This window comes from Nematocida parisii (genome assembly GCF_000250985.1).
Source record: "Nematocida parisii ERTm1 unplaced genomic scaffold supercont1.1, whole genome shotgun sequence".
NCBI classification, from domain to species: Eukaryota; Fungi; Microsporidia; genus Nematocida; species Nematocida parisii.
In genome coordinates this window covers 891,870-914,388 of record NW_013524646.1, presented here as the reverse complement: position 1 = coordinate 914,388, position 22,519 = coordinate 891,870, and the positions used below count along the sequence as shown (strand labels likewise).

General features: G+C 32.2%; 10 protein-coding genes across 10 annotated transcripts; 1 reads left to right on the top strand and 9 right to left on the bottom strand.

Moving 5' to 3' along the window:
* Positions 1–276: 276 nt before the first annotated feature.
* NEPG_00633 (uncharacterized protein) lies at positions 277–2,620 on the bottom strand (the record flags this gene model as incomplete). The annotated part of the gene is made up of 1 exon (XM_013203010.1): positions 277–2,620. The coding sequence occupies one exon, from the start codon at positions 2,618–2,620 to the stop codon at positions 380–382; it is 2,241 nt and encodes a 746-aa protein (XP_013058464.1). The 3' UTR covers positions 277–379.
* Positions 2,621–3,212: 592 nt separating this feature from the next.
* Positions 3,213–4,223, bottom strand: NEPG_00632 (uncharacterized protein; the record flags this gene model as incomplete). Its single annotated transcript, XM_013203009.1, has 1 exon — positions 3,213–4,223. The coding sequence occupies one exon, from the start codon at positions 4,221–4,223 to the stop codon at positions 3,213–3,215; it is 1,011 nt and encodes a 336-aa protein (XP_013058463.1).
* A 731-nt stretch (positions 4,224–4,954) lies between these two features.
* On the bottom strand, positions 4,955–7,591 carry NEPG_00631 (uncharacterized protein; the record flags this gene model as incomplete). The annotated part of the gene is made up of 1 exon (XM_013203008.1): positions 4,955–7,591. One exon carries the CDS (start codon positions 7,589–7,591, stop codon positions 4,955–4,957), a length of 2,637 nt encoding a protein of 878 aa, XP_013058462.1.
* A 226-nt stretch (positions 7,592–7,817) lies between these two features.
* On the bottom strand, positions 7,818–8,034 carry NEPG_00630 (uncharacterized protein; the record flags this gene model as incomplete). The annotated part of the gene is made up of 1 exon (XM_013203007.1): positions 7,818–8,034. Exon 1 carries the CDS (start codon positions 8,028–8,030, stop codon positions 7,818–7,820), a length of 213 nt encoding a protein of 70 aa, XP_013058461.1. The 5' UTR covers positions 8,031–8,034.
* A 788-nt stretch (positions 8,035–8,822) lies between these two features.
* On the bottom strand, positions 8,823–10,988 carry NEPG_00629 (uncharacterized protein; the record flags this gene model as incomplete). Its single annotated transcript, XM_013203006.1, has 1 exon — positions 8,823–10,988. The coding sequence occupies one exon, from the start codon at positions 10,986–10,988 to the stop codon at positions 8,823–8,825; it is 2,166 nt and encodes a 721-aa protein (XP_013058460.1).
* Positions 10,989–11,078: 90 nt separating this feature from the next.
* Positions 11,079–11,300, top strand: NEPG_00628 (uncharacterized protein; the record flags this gene model as incomplete). Its single annotated transcript, XM_013203005.1, has 1 exon — positions 11,079–11,300. One exon carries the CDS (start codon positions 11,079–11,081, stop codon positions 11,298–11,300), a length of 222 nt encoding a protein of 73 aa, XP_013058459.1.
* A 342-nt stretch (positions 11,301–11,642) lies between these two features.
* On the bottom strand, positions 11,643–13,817 carry NEPG_00627 (uncharacterized protein; the record flags this gene model as incomplete). The annotated part of the gene is made up of 1 exon (XM_013203004.1): positions 11,643–13,817. The coding sequence occupies one exon, from the start codon at positions 13,815–13,817 to the stop codon at positions 11,643–11,645; it is 2,175 nt and encodes a 724-aa protein (XP_013058458.1).
* A 797-nt stretch (positions 13,818–14,614) lies between these two features.
* NEPG_00626 (uncharacterized protein) lies at positions 14,615–17,518 on the bottom strand (the record flags this gene model as incomplete). Its single annotated transcript, XM_013203003.1, has 1 exon — positions 14,615–17,518. One exon carries the CDS (start codon positions 17,516–17,518, stop codon positions 14,615–14,617), a length of 2,904 nt encoding a protein of 967 aa, XP_013058457.1.
* Positions 17,519–18,142: 624 nt separating this feature from the next.
* On the bottom strand, positions 18,143–18,805 carry NEPG_00625 (uncharacterized protein; the record flags this gene model as incomplete). The annotated part of the gene is made up of 1 exon (XM_013203002.1): positions 18,143–18,805. One exon carries the CDS (start codon positions 18,803–18,805, stop codon positions 18,143–18,145), a length of 663 nt encoding a protein of 220 aa, XP_013058456.1.
* A 556-nt stretch (positions 18,806–19,361) lies between these two features.
* Positions 19,362–22,499, bottom strand: NEPG_00624 (uncharacterized protein; the record flags this gene model as incomplete). The annotated part of the gene is made up of 1 exon (XM_013203001.1): positions 19,362–22,499. One exon carries the CDS (start codon positions 22,497–22,499, stop codon positions 19,365–19,367), a length of 3,135 nt encoding a protein of 1,044 aa, XP_013058455.1. The 3' UTR covers positions 19,362–19,364.
* Positions 22,500–22,519: the final 20 nt, after the last annotated feature.

The window sequence follows — 22,519 nt, the reverse complement described above, 5'->3', positions numbered from 1 at the left end:
ATAAATTTTCTTAATGTGTTCTATAAGAATCTAGTACTAATAAGCATAAATAACACATCAAAGCAACATATATTGGAATAAAAATATTATTGGCTCATCCTGATATATACTGCAAGATTTCTGTCTTATTATATAATTTGCACTCTACTGCCCTAGCACAGCGGGTCTAAATTTACAATATACCCCGAAATGATAAGTACATGCCCAAAACTTGAGTATTTATTGTTCTCATACATGTTTTTATTTAAATTCTAAAATTATTATAGTTATTTATTCGTATAATATAGGTTGGATAATAGACCATAAATAAGACTTTTTAGTCTTGGCTAAAAACATGAACCGTAGTATTTATCTGCTTTAATTGGTTTTAATATAGAAATTAAGCAAATTTAAGAATATTTTCTTCTTTGATAAATGAATAAAACTTGCTATTTGGATTTTTTTGTATATACTTTTTATAGTATTCCATATTACTTGTTTCATTGCTGTTTTTATATTCTATACTGCCTGGATCAAAACCAACATTGAAGAGGCTCAGATTTACAAGATCTGGCATATTGCTGTTAAACAAAGCAATCTTATACAGATCTATTGTTACTGAGGGCACTAGGGACACCATAATTAAGGTTTTTATCCTGCTATTTCTTGCATACTTCATAATTTGGTCTGAAAGAATGTTCATTATCGCGCTTTCTTTGAAGACATTATTAAGAGAGTTCTTTAAACCTATTGTGTCAATGGTTTTTATCTCCAAGAATGGAAATTTAATGCTCTGTAGGCTCTCAAGTAATAGGGCTTGTGTAACCACTGTGGTTTGCGGCATAGTATTAACATCAAGCCTGCATTGTAAATCATTTAGAATGAATTCTATTCCAATTGAATCTAACCCGAAGCAATCTAGGTTATTTACAAATTCAATTCGAATAGTATGCTGTTCACACTCTCTAGGTTCTATTCTATACAGCTCTAGGTCACTGTATAGCTTACTGTCTATATCAATATTGGTAAAAAAAATACGGCTACCAACTTCTTTGTTCCTATTTACTACATCTGCATATTTATCCAACACACTATTTTCTGTGTTTTCTGGGATTAAGTACATAATGCTTTGTTTAATTCTATTCAAGTCTTTTACTTTAAGCTCTTCTGTGTATGAGTAGAAAATATTCCGCATAGTTAATTTTTTAACCATACTCATTTTTTCGAGGAAAGAGAAGTTTGGGCAGCCAGTGAAAACTATGTTTCTGAGTGTAAATAAAGCTATACTTCCAAAATCTTTTAGATTGTTCAGAGCATATGTATCCATGAAATCAATGTTTGAAATATCCATTTCATATAGATTATGGCAGGAGCTTAATCCAGAAAGTGCCCAGTTTACAATATCATTATCAATGCCGAATAAAAGTAGTCTTTCCAGATTCTTTGGCAGTGACGCGGTGACGTCAGAGTTTAAAATTGTTCCTCTGGAAAGAGAAAGCTCTTTCAAGTTACTAAAATCTTTTAATATGTTAAGCGTGTTTGTGTGAATGACCGTTCTAGAGATTATAAGCTTCCTTACTATTTTGAATATTTGAAATTCATTGAATATATTTTTGCTAAATTGAAAGTCAAACTGTAATAGATGCAAACAAATATTAGACATATTGTTCGGGTTATAATAAGTGAACATTGCATATATAACTGCTGGAATATCCATCAGGTTTTGTGGATAGAAAAAAGTAACTCGATTAATAGGGTCTGAACTGCTGATATCTATGTCTATGGACTTTCCTTCTTTGCAAGCCTGCAGCACCTCCCATAGTGTTATTTTTTCTACTACATTTATACTGGATAATCTAAAATTTTCAAATACAACTGTGTTTCTGTTTATGAGAAGTGCATTAATAGTATAAATGTCATTATAAATTTTTTGAGTTTTTGGAGCTAGGCTTGGGTTTCTTTTAACTATGCACTCTAACATTTCTATCAACTCCTCTTTAGGATTGCGCACTGGCACTGGTGCCAAGTCATGCGGATATTTTATTATCGGATTCTGTTCTATCTTATTATGCTCTATATCGGGTGTTTCTTTTATTTCTTTATTTTCTTGTTCTACATCTATATCAGGAGCATTATATTCTATAGATATTGGCTTTATGTTTGATTCCTTTTCGATTGAAATTTCTGGCTCTATAGCACAGCCGGTAGTAGAGGATATATCTTCTGCTTTGGATTGTCTATCTTGCGTATTTACTTTGGCCTCTTTGTCTGAGCTACTAGATAATATATCTTCTTCTGGCTGTGTGTTTTTTTCTGCATCCAACATAGTGTTTATACTTAAATTAGAATTTTGGGCCATGTCTTCTATATCCAAACCTTCTTTTTTCACACCCAATGGAGTATTTATATCTGATTCATCTAGAGGCTTTGTTGACTGTAAAGACTCAATGTCTTCTAGATTTTCTGTTTCATTCTTTGTTGTATGCTCTGTCTCTAGCATTGAATGCATACTACTTGTTTCTGCACTGCTCTTGTTTGTTGCTTCTGGTTTATACCGAGGAATGACAGCTATTACACTCGCTACTAATAGAAGGCTAAGCCCACAAGACAATAATGCATTTATTAATTTCTTCTTTTCCATTAAAACTTTGCAAAGGATAAATTATTTTAATACTCCTATGCTATCTTTACTAAAATTAAAAATCTTATATATTTTTAATCTTTTGTATTTCAGATAACATGTAAGACATAAATAATATTTTATTTTTAATAAATCATGCATAGTTCACTTAATATAAGAAATGTAAAGAATAAATTATTTTATTTTTAATAAGCCAATGGCTACCTCACAAGAAACACCTTTAATATTTAAAAGCCTAGAAGCATTAAACATGAATCCTATTCACAAAGCACACACTATGCAGAAATGCACATTATTGGCTACAGTTTAGAGTATATTCTTTACTTTCAAAAATTCAATCCAAACCATACAATTGTTAAGAATATATTAAATTTTATCTACTATTTAATAATTGCTCGCCCCGAAACTATCAGCAGAGTCATGGGCCCTCTTAACTGTCCCATCTTCATGTACACTTGCTTTGTGTACTTCTTCTTTTTTAGTATGCAACTTGCTCTAGTATTTTTTCTTTATTTTCATATTTCGGGTTGTTTCGTGTTATATTTTCTTTTAGACAGCACATATAATATCGGCTGTGTGCCACTGTATATTATTATGTAGGAGAATTTTTGGGCTTTGCCTCACAATTTTCTTTGGCTCTTTTAAAGAAATTTCGAGTCTTTTTTTTCCAAGTCTTTCCCCCTTCCTCTCCTTCTTCTTGTAGGCTTGCACCACTCAAGCCTGAGTATATACTCCATCTGTCTCCGTCTATAAATTTACTAACACGATCTGCACCAAAATTACTGGAAGACACTTGAAATCCTTCGTGCTTATTTGAACTGTTTTCCGATAGTTGGTTTTCTTTATTTTTTCTGATGTAGTCGCGAATCTCTTCCATATAGCCCGAAAGCGGCGTGAGGGCTGTGCTTATTTTTTCGTCAAACTGTTGTATCTTCTTTATAAAAACTTCAAAGTTAAAAATTGTCTGCTCAACTTCTCTAACCGTGTTCTCACTGATTTCTAGCCTTTTTTTTAGTTTTATGATTTCATGAAATAAAATTTCAACTATTTCTGTGTTACTTGTTATATGCTCTTTTATTAGTTTCATTTCGGGTGAGTCATCTTTTTCTTTATACCCCGAATTGCCTTCTATGCAGCCCTTTTTCTGCTCGTATGATATAGCTATTTTCTTGGATGTTTCTTCTATCTTCTTATTGTTTGTTTTCATTCGTTTCTGTACATTGGAAATAGTGCTTTTTATATTCGCTATGCTCTCTGTGTCTTTTGGCATTGCTGTATTCTCTTCTTCTTTTATTTTGGATTTATTTCCATCTTCTGGTATACTTTCTCTAGTCTCTACTGTTTCTGGGCAGGGTTTTATATTCTTATTTTTATACTGATCCTGCCCACTGCTTCCATTGTCTATCTCAGTAGATATGATATGCTCATCGATGCTACTACATGCAACTGTCGGGCACTCTGTTTCTGCAGAAGTTGCATTTTTTAGACCGCTCTGCTCTAAATATAAAGTGCATGCAACTGCAGTAAGAAATTCTAAAATAATGAATGGAACTATGGGGATATAATAGGGACGTCTCTTTTTGTGTGTATACTCTTGCCGCATTTTTGTGTTTTAGAAGCTTCATCTTAAATAGAAATACTCCTAAATCATTTGATTATTTAAGTTATATACGCGCTTTTTTTATTTGCATAAGTTGTACTTGATATAACCCGACATTATTCTGACTATTTTATGTATTCTCCCTATATGAACCGGCTTAATCTAGCCAATCAACAAGACATTTCAAATATATACTTGAAGCGTATATATGCGAGCTGTGTTCTCCTTGCTTTATATTTAATTATGTGCGAGTATCGCTACTGTGTATATTGAGCCTTGTTCCATTTTATTTGTTTTTTCTTTAATATATTTTAGTACTATTATGTTTTATTTATTCTATTTTAAAATATAGAAATCCTAAAATTCAATATTGTTCTATTTTTTTTCTTTAGTGTACACTTTAAAATACTCTTATAAATATTTATTGTAAGATATAAATAATATTTTATTTTAATAGATATCTGAATATCTCATAGCCAATAAACCACTTAACATTACAATACATCCAGAAAACCATTAACAGCCGCTTTTCATTAAAAATATCCCAGAAACAGTGTATAGAAAGAGTTCAAATATTATTACACACTCTATAAGTATACATTTGTTTAAACTCTAAAATTAATATAGCAGTTTATTTATTCATACAATAGGATTAGTCATTGCGGCATGTAGAGAAAATTTTCTTACTTGTATTAAATGCGAAAACTGCTGTGTGATTGAAATTCAAGTGTTTGCTATGAGCTTCCAATAATTTTTAAAGCATTGGTTTTCTTTTTAGAAAAAAAGCGGCTTTTAATATTTGATTTTGGGTTGTCTTCTTCTTTAATAAATAAGTAGGCCTTAAGATTTGGATTTTTTTCCATAAACTTTTTATATGATTTCATAGCCAATTTTTCATCTTTATCTTCAGGTATAGTGCTATCTGCTGCAAAAGAAATATTTGTTAGTTTTAGATTCAGAAGGTCTGGCATAGTATTGTTAAACATAATAATCTTGTACATATCTATTGTTACTGAGGGTAATAGGGAGATTAGACCTATACCTTTTATTTTGTTATTCCTTTCATACTCCATAATTTTGTCTGAAAGCATGTCCATTACTTCATTTTCTTTCTGGGTGATAAATGTATTCTCTAGATATATTGTGCCAATTGTTTTGATTTCTAAGAACGGGAATTCAATTCTTTGTAGAGTTTTGAAAAATAATTCTTGTGTGATTGGGTTGCGCGGAAGCCCAACTTTAATATCGAGCATCTGGTGTGCTTGGTTTAAAGAAAAACATACTGTAGTAGTTTCTAACAAGAGATAGCATGGGGTTATATCAAACACAATGCTTATATTATACTTAATTTCCTCACTAGGCTCTATTCTATGCAGTCCTAGGTCATAGTACAGATTGCTTCCTATATTGATATCTGTAGGAGAAATACAGCTGCCAACTTCTTTGTTCCTATTTACTACATCTGCATATTTATCCAACACACTATTTTCTGTGTTTTCTGGGATTAAGTACATAATGCTTTGTTTAATTATATTCAAGTCTTTTACTTTAAGCTCTTCTGTGTATGAGTAGAAAATATTATACATGGATAGTTTTTTGAGCGCCTTCATTTTCTTGAGGAACGAAAAGTCTGGACAGTCAAAGAAAACCACATCTTTTAGAGAAAATTCATTTAGTGCATTAAGAACTGTTAGTTGGTTTAGTGCATGAGTATCCATGCAATCAATCCCGGAAATATCTATTTCATATATATTATCGCAGGAATTTAACCCATTAATTATCCAGTTTGCATGTGCATTGTCAATACCAAACATAATTAGTATTTCTAGATTCTTTGGTAGGGAGGCAGCCAAGCTGATGGAATCAGAGCTTAAAATCTCTCCTGTATAAAAAGAAAGCACTTTTAAGTTGCTGAACTCCCCTAGTGAATTAATAGTGCAGGTGTGAATAATTGTTCTAGATATTGTAAGCCTATATATCTTTTTAAATATTTGAAATTCATTGAATATGTTCTTACTATACTGGAAGTCAAACTGTAATAGAGACAAAAAAACATTAGATAGGGTGTTTGGATTGTAATAAGTAAGCATTGCATGCACAACAAATGGATTATACATCATGTCAGGAGGATATAAAAGACTTATCAAAATAGTAGATTCACTGCATGCAGAATTTCTGGGAAGGCCTTTTTTGCATGTCTTCAGCACCTTCCATAGTGTTATTTCTTCTACTGTCATTAGGTTAGAAAAAGCAATTTGTCTAATTACAATCGCATTTCTGTTCTTAAGAAGTGCATTAATAGTATGCTCGTCATTATACTTTTCCAGCTGTGTAGACAGGCTTGGATTCTGTCTAGCAATGCATTCTAGCATCTCTATTAGTTCCTCTTGCGGGCTATATACAAAAACTGATGCTATTTCTTGAGGACGTTCTATTTTGGAATTCTGTTTATCCATATCTCCTATATCTGGCATCTCTACAACCTCTTGTGTTATGTCCATCTCTGATAGACTGCATTCTTTACATATGAAATTTTTATCAGATTCCATTTCTAGGGGTATTTCTGACTCTGCAGAGGATCTGTTTTCTTCTTCTATTGTTGCTAATAACTTTTTTATATATAATGGATTCTTGTTAGTTGGATGTATGCGCAGCCTGTCTTCTTTCTTAAATGAATTCGCCGCGGCACTTAGATTACTAAAGAATTCATCTTTTGTATCTAATGGGTTATCTGTATTTAAACTAGTAAGCACCATGCAGTCTGAAGTTATTATCTGCATTTCTATATTCGGAGAATCCTGCGCATATAAAGTAGTAGATAGCATTATATCTTCTGGTATTTCAAATGACTTTCTTTTTGTATCCAATTGATTGCCTGTATCCATTAAATTCGTATTCAATCCGCCTTCTACATCTAATGTCTTTGTTTCTGGGTCTAAAGCAGCATCTACGCCTGAGCTAACGTTTATTAGATTGTTTTCTGCATTGGACACTTTTTCTTCCTCTTTTTTTATATTTAATGCAGCCTCTGTGTTTAAACTACTAGATATTATCTTTTCTTCTGTTATTTCTTGTAACTTCTTGTCTACATCTAATGAATTATCTGTATTTAAACTAGTGTCATTTGCCATTGGTGCTATTTCTTCTTTATCTAAAGCAGTGGCCTTGGTCTTATCTAAAATATTTTCAAAGCTTATCTCATGCTTTACCTTACAGTCTTCTTCTATCGCCGGTTTCGCACTAAGGCTTTCTTTGCTGCTCTTATTCTTTACTTCTCTTATATTTTGAGATGTAACCATTAATACTCCTATTCCTACTAGACAGCTAAGCATGCACAGCACTATCAATACTCTCACATTTTTCTTCTTCATTAAAAATTAAAAATCTTAGATATTTATAGCTGCGTATTTAAGATAAGATAAAAAAGCTTCTCCGTTTTTATATAGAAATATAGTGATAGCAAACATAACTAACATCACAAAATAACACAAACCATACAGAAGTGAACTTTATTTAAATACCATAAGGTATAATTTCAACTTAAAATTCAATTCATTATATGTAATTAGTACACAGATGTTAAATTGGATCTGATATTTAATAATTATTCAATTTCTCGCCAAAAAGGGGTACATATATTTTGTGTATCTTGTGTATGTATAATCTTGCTTTAGATATCGATCGGCAAGGCATTCCTATTACTTTAGGCAGAGTTTTATTGTGTTCACCCATTTCCTTTTCATATTTTCTTTTTCTATTATTTTTACCATGAATTGCTATATGGCAGTAGATGAATTCTACTTTACACATTGTTTTTACTGAAGTTCTGAGCTTTTCTTCTCTTATGTTACCTTCACATCTTCAATCCCTTATCGAGAGTGCTAAATATAGTTACCGCATATGCAGTCTAATATTTTATCTATTTCTGTATGTCTGAAGTTTAATGGCTTGCTCTTTTCTAGATAGAAAATGCATACCCATGCAATAAAACGGCCCGGATATAACGAGCAGTACAGCGACTGAATGGACACACTTGAGGCATCTCTTTCTGCATGTACACTCTTCTTGCATTTTTTCTTTAAAAGTCTTATTTAAATCGAAAAACTACAAAAATCATTCAATATCTTGAGCTATGTATGCTCAGAGATTACAAATATATTACATCTGAGATGCTTTTCTCCAATTTAAATTTCGGGTTATATCATGTTTATTTCTTATACATACTAATTTAATCCAACAAATCAACAAGATTGAAATTCGGGTTATATACTTGAAAAGCATCAATAAGATATGTTTGTTGTGGGGCGGTTCATTTTTTATTCTTTTTAAGTTTTTATTTTCTTGGCATGCTGTCTGCTATACATGTGTATCATAGAGAATAACCAGTTTTTATAGTATTTTATACTATTCGAGTTATATGCTCTAAATAAGAGCAGCTCCTAAGACAGCAGGTCTAAATTTACAACATAGCTCAAAATAACAATTATATAACCGAGGCTTGAGTATTTATTACCATTCACATACATTTTATTTAAATTCCAAAATTATTATAGTTATTTATTCGTATAGTGGTAGATTCATTGCTAGGATTCAATTATTTTGTTATAAATTCCCAACAAGCGTAAGATTATTTTGTTTTTTGGAAAATAAGTAAGACCCAATTGCGTTATTCGGGTTATTTTTAATATATTTTTTACAGGTCTTCAGAATATTTTTTTCATCCATATTTTTGGGGATTATGTATTTTGTTGTAAAGGTGATATTTGATAGCTTTAGGATTTCAAGACTCGGCACAATTCTGTTAAATAAATCAAGCTTGCGTATATCTATTCTTGCTGCTGGCACTAGGGATACCAGTTTTATGTTTTTTATCTTGTTGTTCTTTGCATACTTCATAATTTGATGTGAAAGAATGTCCATTATTGCACTTTTTTCTGATTTGTTGTTAAGGGAGCTCTCTAGATGTATTGTTTCAATGGTTTTAATTTGTAAGAATGGAAATTTAATATTTTTTAGATTCTCAAGCAATAAGGATTTAGGATTTACTGCTGCTTTCGGCTCAACTTTAATATCAAGGCAGGAATGTGTATCATTTAGAGTGAATTGTAATCCAACTGAATTAGCCAATAAATGATCCATACTATTCACAAACTCAATTCGAATATTATATGGTTTCCCTGCTTTGCATTCTATTCTACGCAGCCTTAGGTCAGCATACAGCTTGCTATCAACAATAATATTCATAGGAGAGATGTAATCGCCAACCATTCTGTTTTCCTTTGCTAGATACGCATACCCGACCATCACTTTTTTTTCTATAATGTCTGGGAATAAGTACGCTAGATTACTTTTAATTTTATCTAACTTGTTTAGTTCAAATTTTTCTGTGTAGGAATAGAAAATATTGCACATGAACAACTGATTTAGTTCACTCATTTGTTTAAGGAAGGAAAAGTTTGGGGCACCAGCAAACACTATGTCTTTGAGTCTGAATGAAGTTATTTTGCTAAGCGTTTTTAATTTGTTCAGAACAAAGGTATCCATGAAGTTAACTCCCGAAATATCTATTTCTTTTATATTATCCCAGGAGTCTAATTCACTAAGCATCCAGTTTACATTGTATTTATCAATATCAGATATTTGTAGTCTTTCTAGGGTTGTTGGCAAGGTTGGAATAATGCATGCATCGCCTATATTTAATATTAGTCCTTTTGAAATATAAAGTACCTTCAAATTGCTAAAGTCTTTTAATATATTTAGTGTGTTGGAATAAATATGTGACTTTGCTATTGTAATGCTCTTTACTTCTTTAAATATTTGAAATTCATTCAAAACATTTATGTTAAACTCGAAGTTAAACTTTAATATAGATATAGTGATATTAGATATATTTTTCGGAGTATAGTAAGTGAATATCGCATGTACAATAAGTGGAATATACAAAAGGTCGTTAGGATAATAAAAAATGATCCACATAATAGGGTCTGAACTGCTGACATCTATGTCTATGGACTTTCCTTCTTTGCAAGCCTGCAGCACCTCCCATAGTGTTATTTTTTCTACTACATTTATACTGGATAATCTCAAATTTTCAAGTACAACTGTGTTTCTGTTTATGAGAAGTGCATTAATAGTATAAATGTCATTATAAATTTTTTGAGTTTTTGGATCTAGGCTTGGGTTTCTTTTAACTATGCACTCTAACATTTCTATCAACTCCTCTTTGGGATTGCATGTAGAAACTGATGCCAATTCCTGTGAATTATTTTCCAATGGATTTGGACTTGTTTTATTTTCTATACCCGAAATCACACTTTCTTTTTTTATAAGCTCATTTAAATCATTATATTTTGTAAATACTGGCTCTGTGCTAGGTGCATTTTCTGTAGAAATCTCTGCTTCTTTATTAACAAAATTAAATGGTATGTTTTCTCTTACTGTCTGTTCTTGCTCCTTTATATTTAATAAAGTCCCTGTGTTTAAACTTGTATGTGGCGCTATCTCTTCTGTATTCAACGCACTTTTATTTAAAATATTCTGTGCGCTTGTACTTGGTCTTTCTGGGGGTTTTTCAATGCTTGGAGAGTTTTCTTCCTCTATATCTTTTATCTCTAGACACGTTTCATATTTTGTCTCTAGCACTGAATGATTAACATCCCCACTCCCGAATTCTAGACTATTTTCCTTTGTTGCAAATATTATTCCCATCCCTGCCAGACAAACAAGTATGCACAACATTAAAAAGATTTTCACGCTCTTCTTCTCCATGAAAAATTAAAAAATCTTAGATATATATCTATATTTTTGCATCTGATATAAGATAAAATAGAATATGGTTTTTTCTAATTATTTTTCTATATGAATATAAAATTTTTAAACATAAATAGTATAATTTGGGGGTATACTAGGAGCGCACTGTGTTACATGCCTTTTGGTATACACTATACATCTCAAAAATTCAATTCAATCTGTGCAATTACTGAATACACATTAAATGTGATCGGCTGCTTACTAATTACTTATCCTAAATCTACAAATAAAGGTCTATGGGCCTGTAATTTGTCAGTCATAATTTTCTAGCTATTTCATGTCTTTTTCGTTATACTGCTTCATACTTCTATATACTATGAGGGCTCCTTTTCTTTTTATATAGCTTGTAGTATATTTTTCTTTATTCCGTATTCCTTGGATATACTCCCCAGTAAATCTAGTATAACTTTACAATATAACCCGAATAATAAGTATACGCCCAAAACTTGAGTATTTATTATTCTCATACATGTTTTTATTTAAATTCTAAAATTATTATAGTTATTTATTCATACAATAGTGTGCTTGCCACTGGGAACGAAAGAGCGTCTTAGTTGTATTCTTAATTAAGTACATGAAATTAAACTATAGACGTATACCCCAAGTATTTTGTTATGGATGCCCTGTAATTTTAAAAGCACTTCCATTTTTGACAAATGTGCATAGTTTAAAATAAAACGAGCTAGTGTTAGCTTGGATATATTCTTTGTAGTATTTCATAACACTTTCTTCATCCTGACTTGTAGGTTTGGTATTAGTTAATACAAATTCAATGTTTATTAAATCTACCCCATAGAGATCTGGCATACTATTATTAAACATAATAATCTTATACAGGTCTATTGCTGTTGAAGGCACTAAAGACATTAGTTTTAAACGTTTTATCTTGTTGTTCTTTGCATACTTCATAATTTGATCTGAAAGAATGCCCATTATTGCATTTTTCTTGAATATATTAAGAGAGTTTAGTAGATGTATTTTTTCAATAGTTTTAGCCTGTAAAAATGGGAAAGCAATATTGCGAATGTATTCTAGCAGCATTGCCATAGGAATTTTAGTGCACGGCTTGGTGTTAATATCAAGTTGGTAGTGCGTGCTGCTTAGACTGAATTCTAATAAAATTGAATCTACCCAGCCACATTCTATGTTATTTGCAAATGCAATACATATATTGTGTCTGTGGCCCTTTACTGGCTCTATTTTATCCAGCCCTAGATCTTTGTACAGCTTATTGTCTATACAAAGATCTGTAAGAGAGATGCCCTTTCCAACTTCACGGTTTCTTGTTATTATATTTTCATAGTCTTCAGGTATTTTGCTGCCCGAATATCCTAAGTCTAAGTTTATATAGTTATAATTCTGCTTAATTACACTTAAATCTTCTATTTTAAATTTTTCTGTGTATGAGTAGAAAATACTTCTCATAGTTAATCTTTTGAGAGCCTGCATTCTTTTAAGAAAAAAAAAGTCCGGGCAGCCGTCGAACACTATGTTCTTTAAAGTGAGCGAAGCTATGCTCATATGATTCGATATAAAATTTAGGCCCATTGTATCCATAAAATCAATGCCTATTATATCTAAACTTTTAAGATTATTGCATGAGTTTAATCCAGTAAGTATCAAATTTGCATAGTATTTGTTAATGCAATGTATTTTGAGGCTTTCTAAATTAGGCAAATGCATGCGCAGGATAGTATTATTAGAGTATAAGACTGTGTCTGTTTCAAAGGACAGTTCTTTTAAATTAGTAAACCCACACAATGTGTTTAATGCACTGGTGCAAATTGTCACATTAGATATTGTGAGTTTCTGTATTGTTTTAAACACTTGAAAGTCGTTGAATATATTCTTATTGGGCAAAAAGTCAAATTGAGATAGTGTTAAACAAGTATCGGAAATCTTGGTTGGGTCATAGAGTGTAAGCAATGCATGCACAATAAGTGGAATGTATATTAAATTAGAGGGATACAAAAGAGTGACTCGAAGAATATGATCGGTGCAGTTGTTATTTATGTCTATATAATCTCCTTCTTCACATGCCCGCAGCACCTCCCATAGTGTTTTGTTTTCTATTTTACCTGAAACTCTGAATATTTTAGCTACATTTCTATCTTTGTTTGTAAAAATTGAATGAATAATTTTGAAATCATTAGAATGGACTAGTTTAGGCAGATGCGTATGTTTTATAACAATACTCTCAAGCATTTTCATCAGCTGTATTTTTTCTAAATTAGAGGAATATTCTGATGCTAATTCTTGTGAATCGCTTATTGCTGAATATAAATTCGTCATTTCGCTATCTTTTTGTTCTATACATTTCTCTGAGAAAGTGTATTTTGTAGACACTGGGTGTGTGTTAGGCGCATTTTTGATATGTAGCTCTGGCTCTGTTTTATAGGTAGTTGAGAGAATATCTTCTGTGTCCAATGGAGTATATATACTTAATAAGCTAGTAGATGCTAGATTCTCTGCTTGAAGTGTCTTTCTTCCTGTGTCTATAGTAGTATTTTCACTAGAGTAAATCTGGTTTGGCTTTGAAAAAGTAGCTAATTTTATATCTGCATTTTTATTTTCATTTTTAAATCTAGCGATGTTGGTGCTATCCTCCCCATCAATCTCGTCTGATGATTTAGAGCTGTTATGCATTCTTTCAAGGCTCTCTATGTTTTTACTTTCTTTTATACCAATATGTGTCTCTGGATTTGTTATAGGTAATATAGATTCTACTGATGGGAAAATAAGTATACCCAGCAGTAGTATTGTTCTTATTATGCTCTTTTTTTTCATTAAAAATTAAAATGTCTTAGCTATTTATATTTTTATAAAAACCCAAATTTAAGATGGCTTCTTGATATTTTCTGATTATTTGTTATAATCGCGCATGTACAAATAACTAAACTTCTTAAAGCATATAGATGTGTGGCCAGTACAATTCCGGCTATAGTATTCCATAACATTCTCTAGCTATTTAGGGTTGTTTTATAATAGACTTTATGATTGTTGAAATTATATCAAATTAGATATACTGCATAATAGTCACAGGATCCAAAAGATTAAAGAGTATGGCTTCAGATTATATAACCTGAAATTATACGTAATAAATGCATGAATTTATCTGGAATAGCACATACTTTAAAATACCCAGAAATTAAGTAATATGAATAGTTGTTATGCGGGTATATAAAGTATAAAGGTGAAATATTGCTAGACAATATGCCGCTGCATGGTTTAAAGATATGCATTTTTGTTACAGTAATATTTGTGTGCATGCTCTGTCTACACTCTTGCACTCCGCTTGTTTTTCTCTCTTTTTCTACTCTACTCCATCCTTCTATTTCTAATTTGTTTTATTATTATAAAAGAGAAACAAATATAACTTGTATACTATTATTATTTTATTTTTATTCTTACATATACTTTATTTTAAATACATTTATATTCTATTTATTCATTTATAGAAAACACCATGCAACATGCAGCAAATAATAGCAAATGATATAACACAAAACACACATTTCAAATAGTTTTAGAAACAGATTGCACATTAGCAATATAAAAATACTTAAAAGGATTCTTTATTTATTTTATATATACCCTAGCGTTTTATATGTAGTTAATCGGCCTAAGGTTTTATTTATACTTAAAGAAATGCACGGAGCATGCTTTTCAAATAATTCTTTTAGAGCGTTGTATTTTATCTGACTTTCCGGGTCATTACTGCCAATTAATATGCATTCTATTCTTTTTAGAGAGCTTAAAGCATTAGAGAGCTGGTCCTTGGAAAAAATTGAAGGGATAATAGTCTCCACTCTATTAGATATGGAAGTATGGTCTATAGAAGTATATATAGGCATAACAAGATAAATTGCCAATTTGTACTTGCTGCATAGATAGACAAACCAGCACACATACACATCACTAATAGTATAATCACATGAAAAAACCACATATTTGTTCAGTGCATAAAAAACAGTCCCTAATGTATTAGCCATATTATTTTCAATTGGGGCTTTAAGTTCATTTGGATCAAGATACTCAATTGCTAAAAAATCTTTATGTAGCTTATCTATTATATTTAAAAAGACCCAATCCTCAGTAAGGCTATAAAATATATTTCTATCTCTTCCATACACCCGCAGCAAAGATATAAAAGACTTAATAACCATGCTTTCTGGCAGATTGAGTTCAGTTATTGATTTAAACAACAGCTGTATATCATTAGAAAATAGCTCCCCTTTAGGAACAGTGTCTACATCATACTCAAGCCAGGGATAGTACTGCCGATACTTCTCATTATACAGGCAGCCCTTTAGAATCAACTTTCTTACATCGGGATCTTCCAGAGGAACACTTCTTATAAGATTAGAAGTGAATCTTACCATGGGATTTTGGCAGTCTAAAGTTTCTCCATTCGAGTAGATTAAAAACATTTCAACAATATAGGACTTTTTCTCTATATTTTCTAGGCTACCATATAGAAGTAAGCTAGTTGGATTATTATACCAGCTGCATATGTCAGATGGCATTTCGGTAGTGAAATCATAGTATTTACCCATTGCGCGCGATAGCTGTATTAGTTTAATGCTTGCATACTGAAGAACAAGACACTCCATATATGTGCTAGCATTGCTGCGTCTTTCTTTCATCTGTATTAATTTACTTTCTAATTCAGTAGTATAATAGTTCACGCTTACTGTAGTAAAAGCCTCTGGGTACATGCACCCTATTTCTAAAGTTATTTCTCCCTTCATATTGTTAAATGTATAAAGAAGCTCAATTGGGTCCTTTTTGGTCACAAATAACTCATTATACCCCAAGCTGCTTTGCATCACCTCAAACTCTCTAAGACTAACCTCTACATTCTTATTCTTTGATAGATACTCAAACGCTTTCTGCAGGAGGTTTTTTATCTTTGAACATTCAAAGTTACTTGACTCTTCGTCATTGCAAATTTTCTCTAGACAGGCAATTGCACTTTCTATGTCTGCATTACGCCCGGTAATTTCGGATATGACATATAACATGTTAGTTACTCCCGGCATAATTTCATTATTGTTTTTTCTTGAATACTTAATCCTTTTGCATGGCAGGTCAGAGACCACTCTAGACCAGTTTCTTTGCATAAGATAGTCGATTTCTATAGTTGGTGCATTGTATTTCCTAAAGAAGTCCTGGAGATCCTTGGATGCTCCTGGTATGTGATCTGTGGTATATTTTTTTGTTACTGGGTCAAATACAAAGCAGCAGAACAGACTGAGAAGAATTGTTTCCATAATATTTGGATAATAAAGGTCTCTGTCTGTTTCTAACGCGTCTTTACTTCGATAGTATGGAGGTATGTGTGTGTATCTAGATGGCCGCATGCCACTCATAAAAGGTATGCACATGCACATCTTTCCTGCTTCTTTAAGCTTAGAGATGTCTGCAATATAGTTTAGATTCGGTTGTAATAATGTTTCCTTAATGAATAGACTGTCAAATACTTGCTGTGCTTTGTTTTCTGTCTCTATGCTCGGATTCCCGCTCTCATCACTGTTTGACATCTTCTCCGTCAGCAATTCATGCACAGCTCTTACAAACTCTTCATACATCTTCACACTGTCTATATATTCAAAAAAGTATGCCTGTATGAGGAATTTTGGACTATTTAAAAAGTTACCTGTTAAAAACTCTTCGTAGGTATTAGGCATCAAGAACTCTTCTGGTACCTCTAGGAAGGAAAATAGTTCAGTATTAGTAAGGCTACTGAAGAAATTTACTAAATCTTCTGTTTTCTTCTGATACACTGTGCCCGCAATTGTCCCATCTTCTGTTTTATCCTTTATAGCCATGTTCAAGTTAACATGGAATCCACTCTCTGCACCTTTCTGCTTTAGAACAAGTATTTTATCTCCAGTATTTCCGCTTTCATTCACTATTTTAATTGGAATGTTCACCCCTTCTGCGAGAAGAAAAAGCGCGGCTAGGGCGTATAAACTATCTGGTCGGTCTCTGTGCTCTCTCAGAAATTGTGTGAATGAGTCAGGGCTGTCTGACTCAATGGATAAGTGCTCGCCTTCTGTAGGGAACATAGTAATCATCTGCTGAGTAAATTTCCATAAATATTCACTTTTCTTGTCATCTTCACTGGCGCATGCAATGCCATTTAATGGCTTCTTAATACACGCATCAATATAGTTATTATTAGTTGGCTGGTTGCTTCTTTTTGGATTGTACTTTATATCATCATCAGATAAATACATTCGCATGTTCTGCATGTATTTGCAGCGATCTAATAAATATCCCCGTAGAGGGTATAGTGATCCCTCTGAATGAATCGCAAGATGCCCATCCCCAAATCTCATTTCCTGTATCTTTTCTGCATTTTCTAGTTCTATTTGTGCATATAGACCCTTTATTATGCATAGAAGCGCCATAATATATCTTTTCTTTGAAAGAACCGATTCTTCTTTTTGGTTTCTCCTGAACAGGGTACTACACTCTTTCATTTTTTGTTTTGTTAAAATTATTTTTTATATCTTAGATATGAGATTATTGTATATATTAATAGCGTATTATTAAGCAGATTTAAACACCTCAGATTAAAAGAGATAGCAAAACTGTCACTTAGACCTTTTCTGTATAGAAATAAATATATTCACAGCCACATAAAAACATAGTATTATAACACAGAGCCAAACAAAAGCAGCTTAAAAGAAATATGATCACCAGATGCTATAAAAGAATCAAATAGTCTGGTAATAAAATGAATTCAGTATATTCGCAAAATATTTTGTCCTATTACAGCGCCAGCAGTAGAAAAGTCTAAGTGCACGGCCCTCATGCTCTACAGATTATTTAGTTTTGAATAGCACTGTTCAAATTTTAATAAAGCCAAAAATTAAAGTAAATTATTTATTTATTAGCTGGTTTGGCACCTCCTATCATTAGAATTTCGAGTTATTCTTTAGTATAGTTCTGGTATCTTTTAATGGTATTTTGTTGATCTGTACATTAATAGCATTCTACAGCGTAATGCTACCTTTCTTCTTTAATTTAATCCTTCTTAGCTATTTTCATTTCATTTCATTTCATTCCATTTTATTTTTATTTGCTACAGAGCCCTGCATGATTTAGTCTGTTTTAGAATTCTGCTGAGAAGACTCCAGAGTTTTGGCCGCTTCATCTATTTGCTTTAAGATTTTTTCATCCTCCTTATTCTTTTCAATTTGCGTCGCTTTATCTGCTGTATCCTCACCTCCTATAACAGGATAAACACCATCCTGTGGTGTATATAAATCATTTGGTATGGCAGCAGGCACAGTAGTATTTACAGTTAATGGATTTTCTTCTGGCAAAGCATCTGTGGGAGTGAAAAGGTTTGCTGAGTTCATGACTGCTTTTTTTAAATGATCTTTTGAAATTTCATAATGGTTCTTCGGTATTTTTTCTGTATCCACTACTTTTAGCTTCCTATCCTCCTGGGCAGAAGCTTCTTTTAAAGAATCTGCAGGTATAGAATCCAGGGTCTGTTGTGGAGCATGCGCATTACTAGAGTTATTATGGCTATTTTTCGATTGCTTCTGGTTATTTATGGATTTTATAGCTTTATCTTCAGATTTCTCATTGCTTGTGTTAAGCATTTTTGAATTTGCTACATTCTTTTTTTCTAGTGTTTCTTTGGATCTGTATAAAATAGCGACACCCCCGATTGCTGTACCAACTAGCAGAACCCCTCCAATAATAAGCACAATCTTTATATATTTCCTAGCCTTATTCTCAGAACTGAATGACATGGGTATAAAGATTCTCTTTGTTAAATATTATTTTTGAAGATCAACTGATAGTTTAATGAATATTGCCCATTTTAAAAAAGCCGAATGTGTATAAAACTTGCTGACAAACAGTTTTATAGTCTAGTAAGGGTTCAAATATCTGATTTGGCAACAATGCATGTGTAGAATAGAACGCTCTGTTTGCTTGAATACATGTATTTTATAACTAAGAGAAAATAAATATGCATAAAGGTATAATTTTCAGGCTATTTTTTAGGGCATACAGCGCTCTTTGTAGGATTAATAGACATGTATGCACACGCACAAAATAGTATATTTAGTACGGGCATGCTTTAATCCAAGAAGATACAACGTATATAACCCAAAATAACTGAAAAGGCATATTCCTAGTAACAATAAAGTATAAACAGTTTTATATTTGCAGCCATTATTAGATTAAATATAGAAACCAAAATAATTTATTCTATGTGAAATAGTCGTGCTTTACTAAAAATAAATATTATTTATGCCTTACATTATATTAATCATCAGATTTATTAAGCTAAACACTATTACTCAGCTAATTGCGGCCGGCACCCATAGACTCACTAGAACCATCAGAGTCATCAAAGTCTACCTCTTTATTAAATATTTCTATTATACTATTAAGCTTTTTTATAAAAGTATCTTCTTCTGAGCCCTGTTTGGTGGTAGTGCCTATAGTAGCATTATCTATCGTGGATGTGGCACTGGTGTAGTCATTTTTTATTTTATTAAGAACTGCAATTGTACGTTTTGCGCTGTATAAAGAAACACACTCATCATTATCTATGCCTACTATTTTTTTATTATCTGCTAGATTGATACATGCCTTTATTATGTTTATGTATTTCTTTTCACAGGCAAGGTTAATAAATATTAATAGCGTGGAAGCTTCTATATCACCCGACTTGCTGGTGTTAATTCTTCGTATATCACTGATAATTGAAGTAATATACTCATCTTTTTCCCCCTTTGCAGTCAAGCAATCTATCAGATTTAAATAATTTACCCCCATTAGATAAAAAAATGGATATAGGGTCTCTGTTTGATTAGTACCTTTTAGGCCCATGTTGGTAATCGATAGTTTTATAATATTATAAATAATGTGTGGGCAGTTCTCGTCCAGCGCAATTTTAATTATTTCGTGTGCTTGTTTAGAAAAGCAATAAGCAGGAACACATACATCTATGCTATTGAGTAGCCGTGTAATGTCTGGAAAATAGCCGCACATTTTGCTGAAGTATAAAAGAAGAGAAAGTTGGTCATACTGCAAGCTAGAATCAAATGCGGGCACACTTTCCAACAGATTCTTAGAAAAGCGCACTATATAATGATCCTTGTCCAGCTCTAAAGCACAGGCTTTAAACAGTAAAGTCCGGGTTATGCTTATAATGGATCGTGTTGGCGGACAGATGCTATTTCCAATGACAAACTTGTCCAGATTTATGTACCCATCGTTCTTTTCTATCTTAGAAATTGATTTAATAATTTCTTCTTCTATAGCATACTCTGATGAAATCTTGCATAGCGCAAAGTCTATGTATGCAAGAAGAGCATTTCTTACAGCAGACTCGTTTTCTTTGCGTACTTCATTTTTAAGATCTGTCAGTGCATTTTCGTTCTTATCTATTCCAAGAATTATAGACTGAATATAAATGCTAGTATTCGGATTTTTTGCTTCTAATACTCGCTTATTGTTATATAAATGTGAGGGATCGCGATTATCTTTAATGTCTGTATAGGAAGCGCTTGATACATTTTCTGTTTGTGTGGGCGGAAGGGCTTCTTTTACTATATTAAGATGTATGCACTTTTCAATATAATTATTATTTATGCATATTACTAAGTTTCCAAATATATCATACTTCTTCAAAGTTTGAGAAGCATTTAAATTTAGAAAAGAAGTTGCATCACAAATAGAAGCATTTTGATTACTATTTACCGAAAGTTTATCAATAAGATCTTTTATGCATGCCAAAAGCATAGGTTTAATTTTAAAATTCCATACATTATTTAAATTTGAAGAATTTTGTATACCATCTATTGATTCTTTGAGTTTTTCTATTTTAGCTTTATACTCCTCATAACAACCTGCTAGAATTGCAACAACAAAAAACACATTTATCACATCTGGGTGTATTTGAGTTTTGTTCTCTCTAAGATAGTGAACATCATCATAAGCAATGCCACTTACTATCTTCCTCCATTCCCTGTGGACAGTGGGAGAAACCGAGCCAAACAGATACTTATACTTACTGAAGAACCTCTTTAAATCATTTGATGGATTGGGCATGTGTTCTGTTGTGTGCATATTCTTATCGTGATCATATGTTAAAACACAAAAAAGCCCTAGAAGAGCAGTTTCTACATAGTCAGTGAACTCTTTCATACTAGCGTTCTCCTCTAAAGTAGCCACAGTGCACACACTTTCTTCAGTGCTAGAAGTTTTTGGGTTCTTTCCAGCAGCAATCTCATTGTTATAAATATCTGATGCTTTCATTGCATGAAATTGCATCTGTGGGCTATAAAATACATCACTCTTTTTGATTAGAATATTCTGCACATCGCTTGCTAGCTTCAAATATCGCATTCCCTCATCTCGGTAATTAGAGGAAACAAAATACTTGTTAAATATACTATTGGCCGAATCTTTTAAAGAAGAGTGCTCATCTGAATTTCTTTGTGTATACATATATAACATATCATGCACGGTTTGGGCAAAATCTTCCATTTCCTTAATGCTTTGTATATATTCATATATGTATAATTGTATAAGAACCAGCGGGGTCTTCATAATCTTGCCGCTTTTAAATTGCTCATATGTATTTAGCGCAGAAAACTCTTTTTTATATAAGTGATTGTTGCTTCTATTATTAATAAAGAAATCTATCACACTAAAAGCATCTAAATACTCAGTACTCACTGCACCATCTACTCCAGATGTATTTTTTGTAGGCTGGGTGTTATTTTGGCTTATGTTAATTGCAAAGCACTGTGGATCAATATATTTAGAGGTTAGAGACAGCTCTGTGTTATTTTTAACCATTAGAGGGATCTCCATCCCCTCTGCTAAAAGCAGAAGAGAGGCAAGAATCTTATATCTATACTCAAACACCAAGCTGTTATTAAGAAACATATAGAAAGATCCTGGCTTATTTGTTCTTATAGAAATACCACCATCTAACGAAGGGAACATTTTAAGAAAAACCTCACTATGGCTTTTGATATAGCTTGAGTCCAATACGCCTTCACCATGCACAACTGAATGGGTTGTGTCCTTCTCTGGAATCATTACGTTTAAATACATTCTATGCGGGGATTTGTCTTCTGTCAATTTTTTATACGATTCCAGATTAATTCCTGACCATATAAACCGCATATAGTAAAAGACATCAATTCTTTTTAGTATAGTAATGTACATTGGGTTAAATGTGCTCTGAGGATTAATTATTAGTTTATTCCCACCTGCGTCTTTTATTTCATTAGATGCCATAAATGCCGCTTGTTCTTCAAATGTAAGAGCGGCATAAGCATGCCCAATTAATATTATCTGCATTGCCCAGAATAGCTTGCATAGAATTCCATGCTTCTTTTCTGAAGGCTTTCTACTGTAGCATTTTTTCACTTTAAGCATGCTTATCCATGCTTTTATATTTGTTACTTTTGAGTTCATTTTGAATATAAAAATAAAAG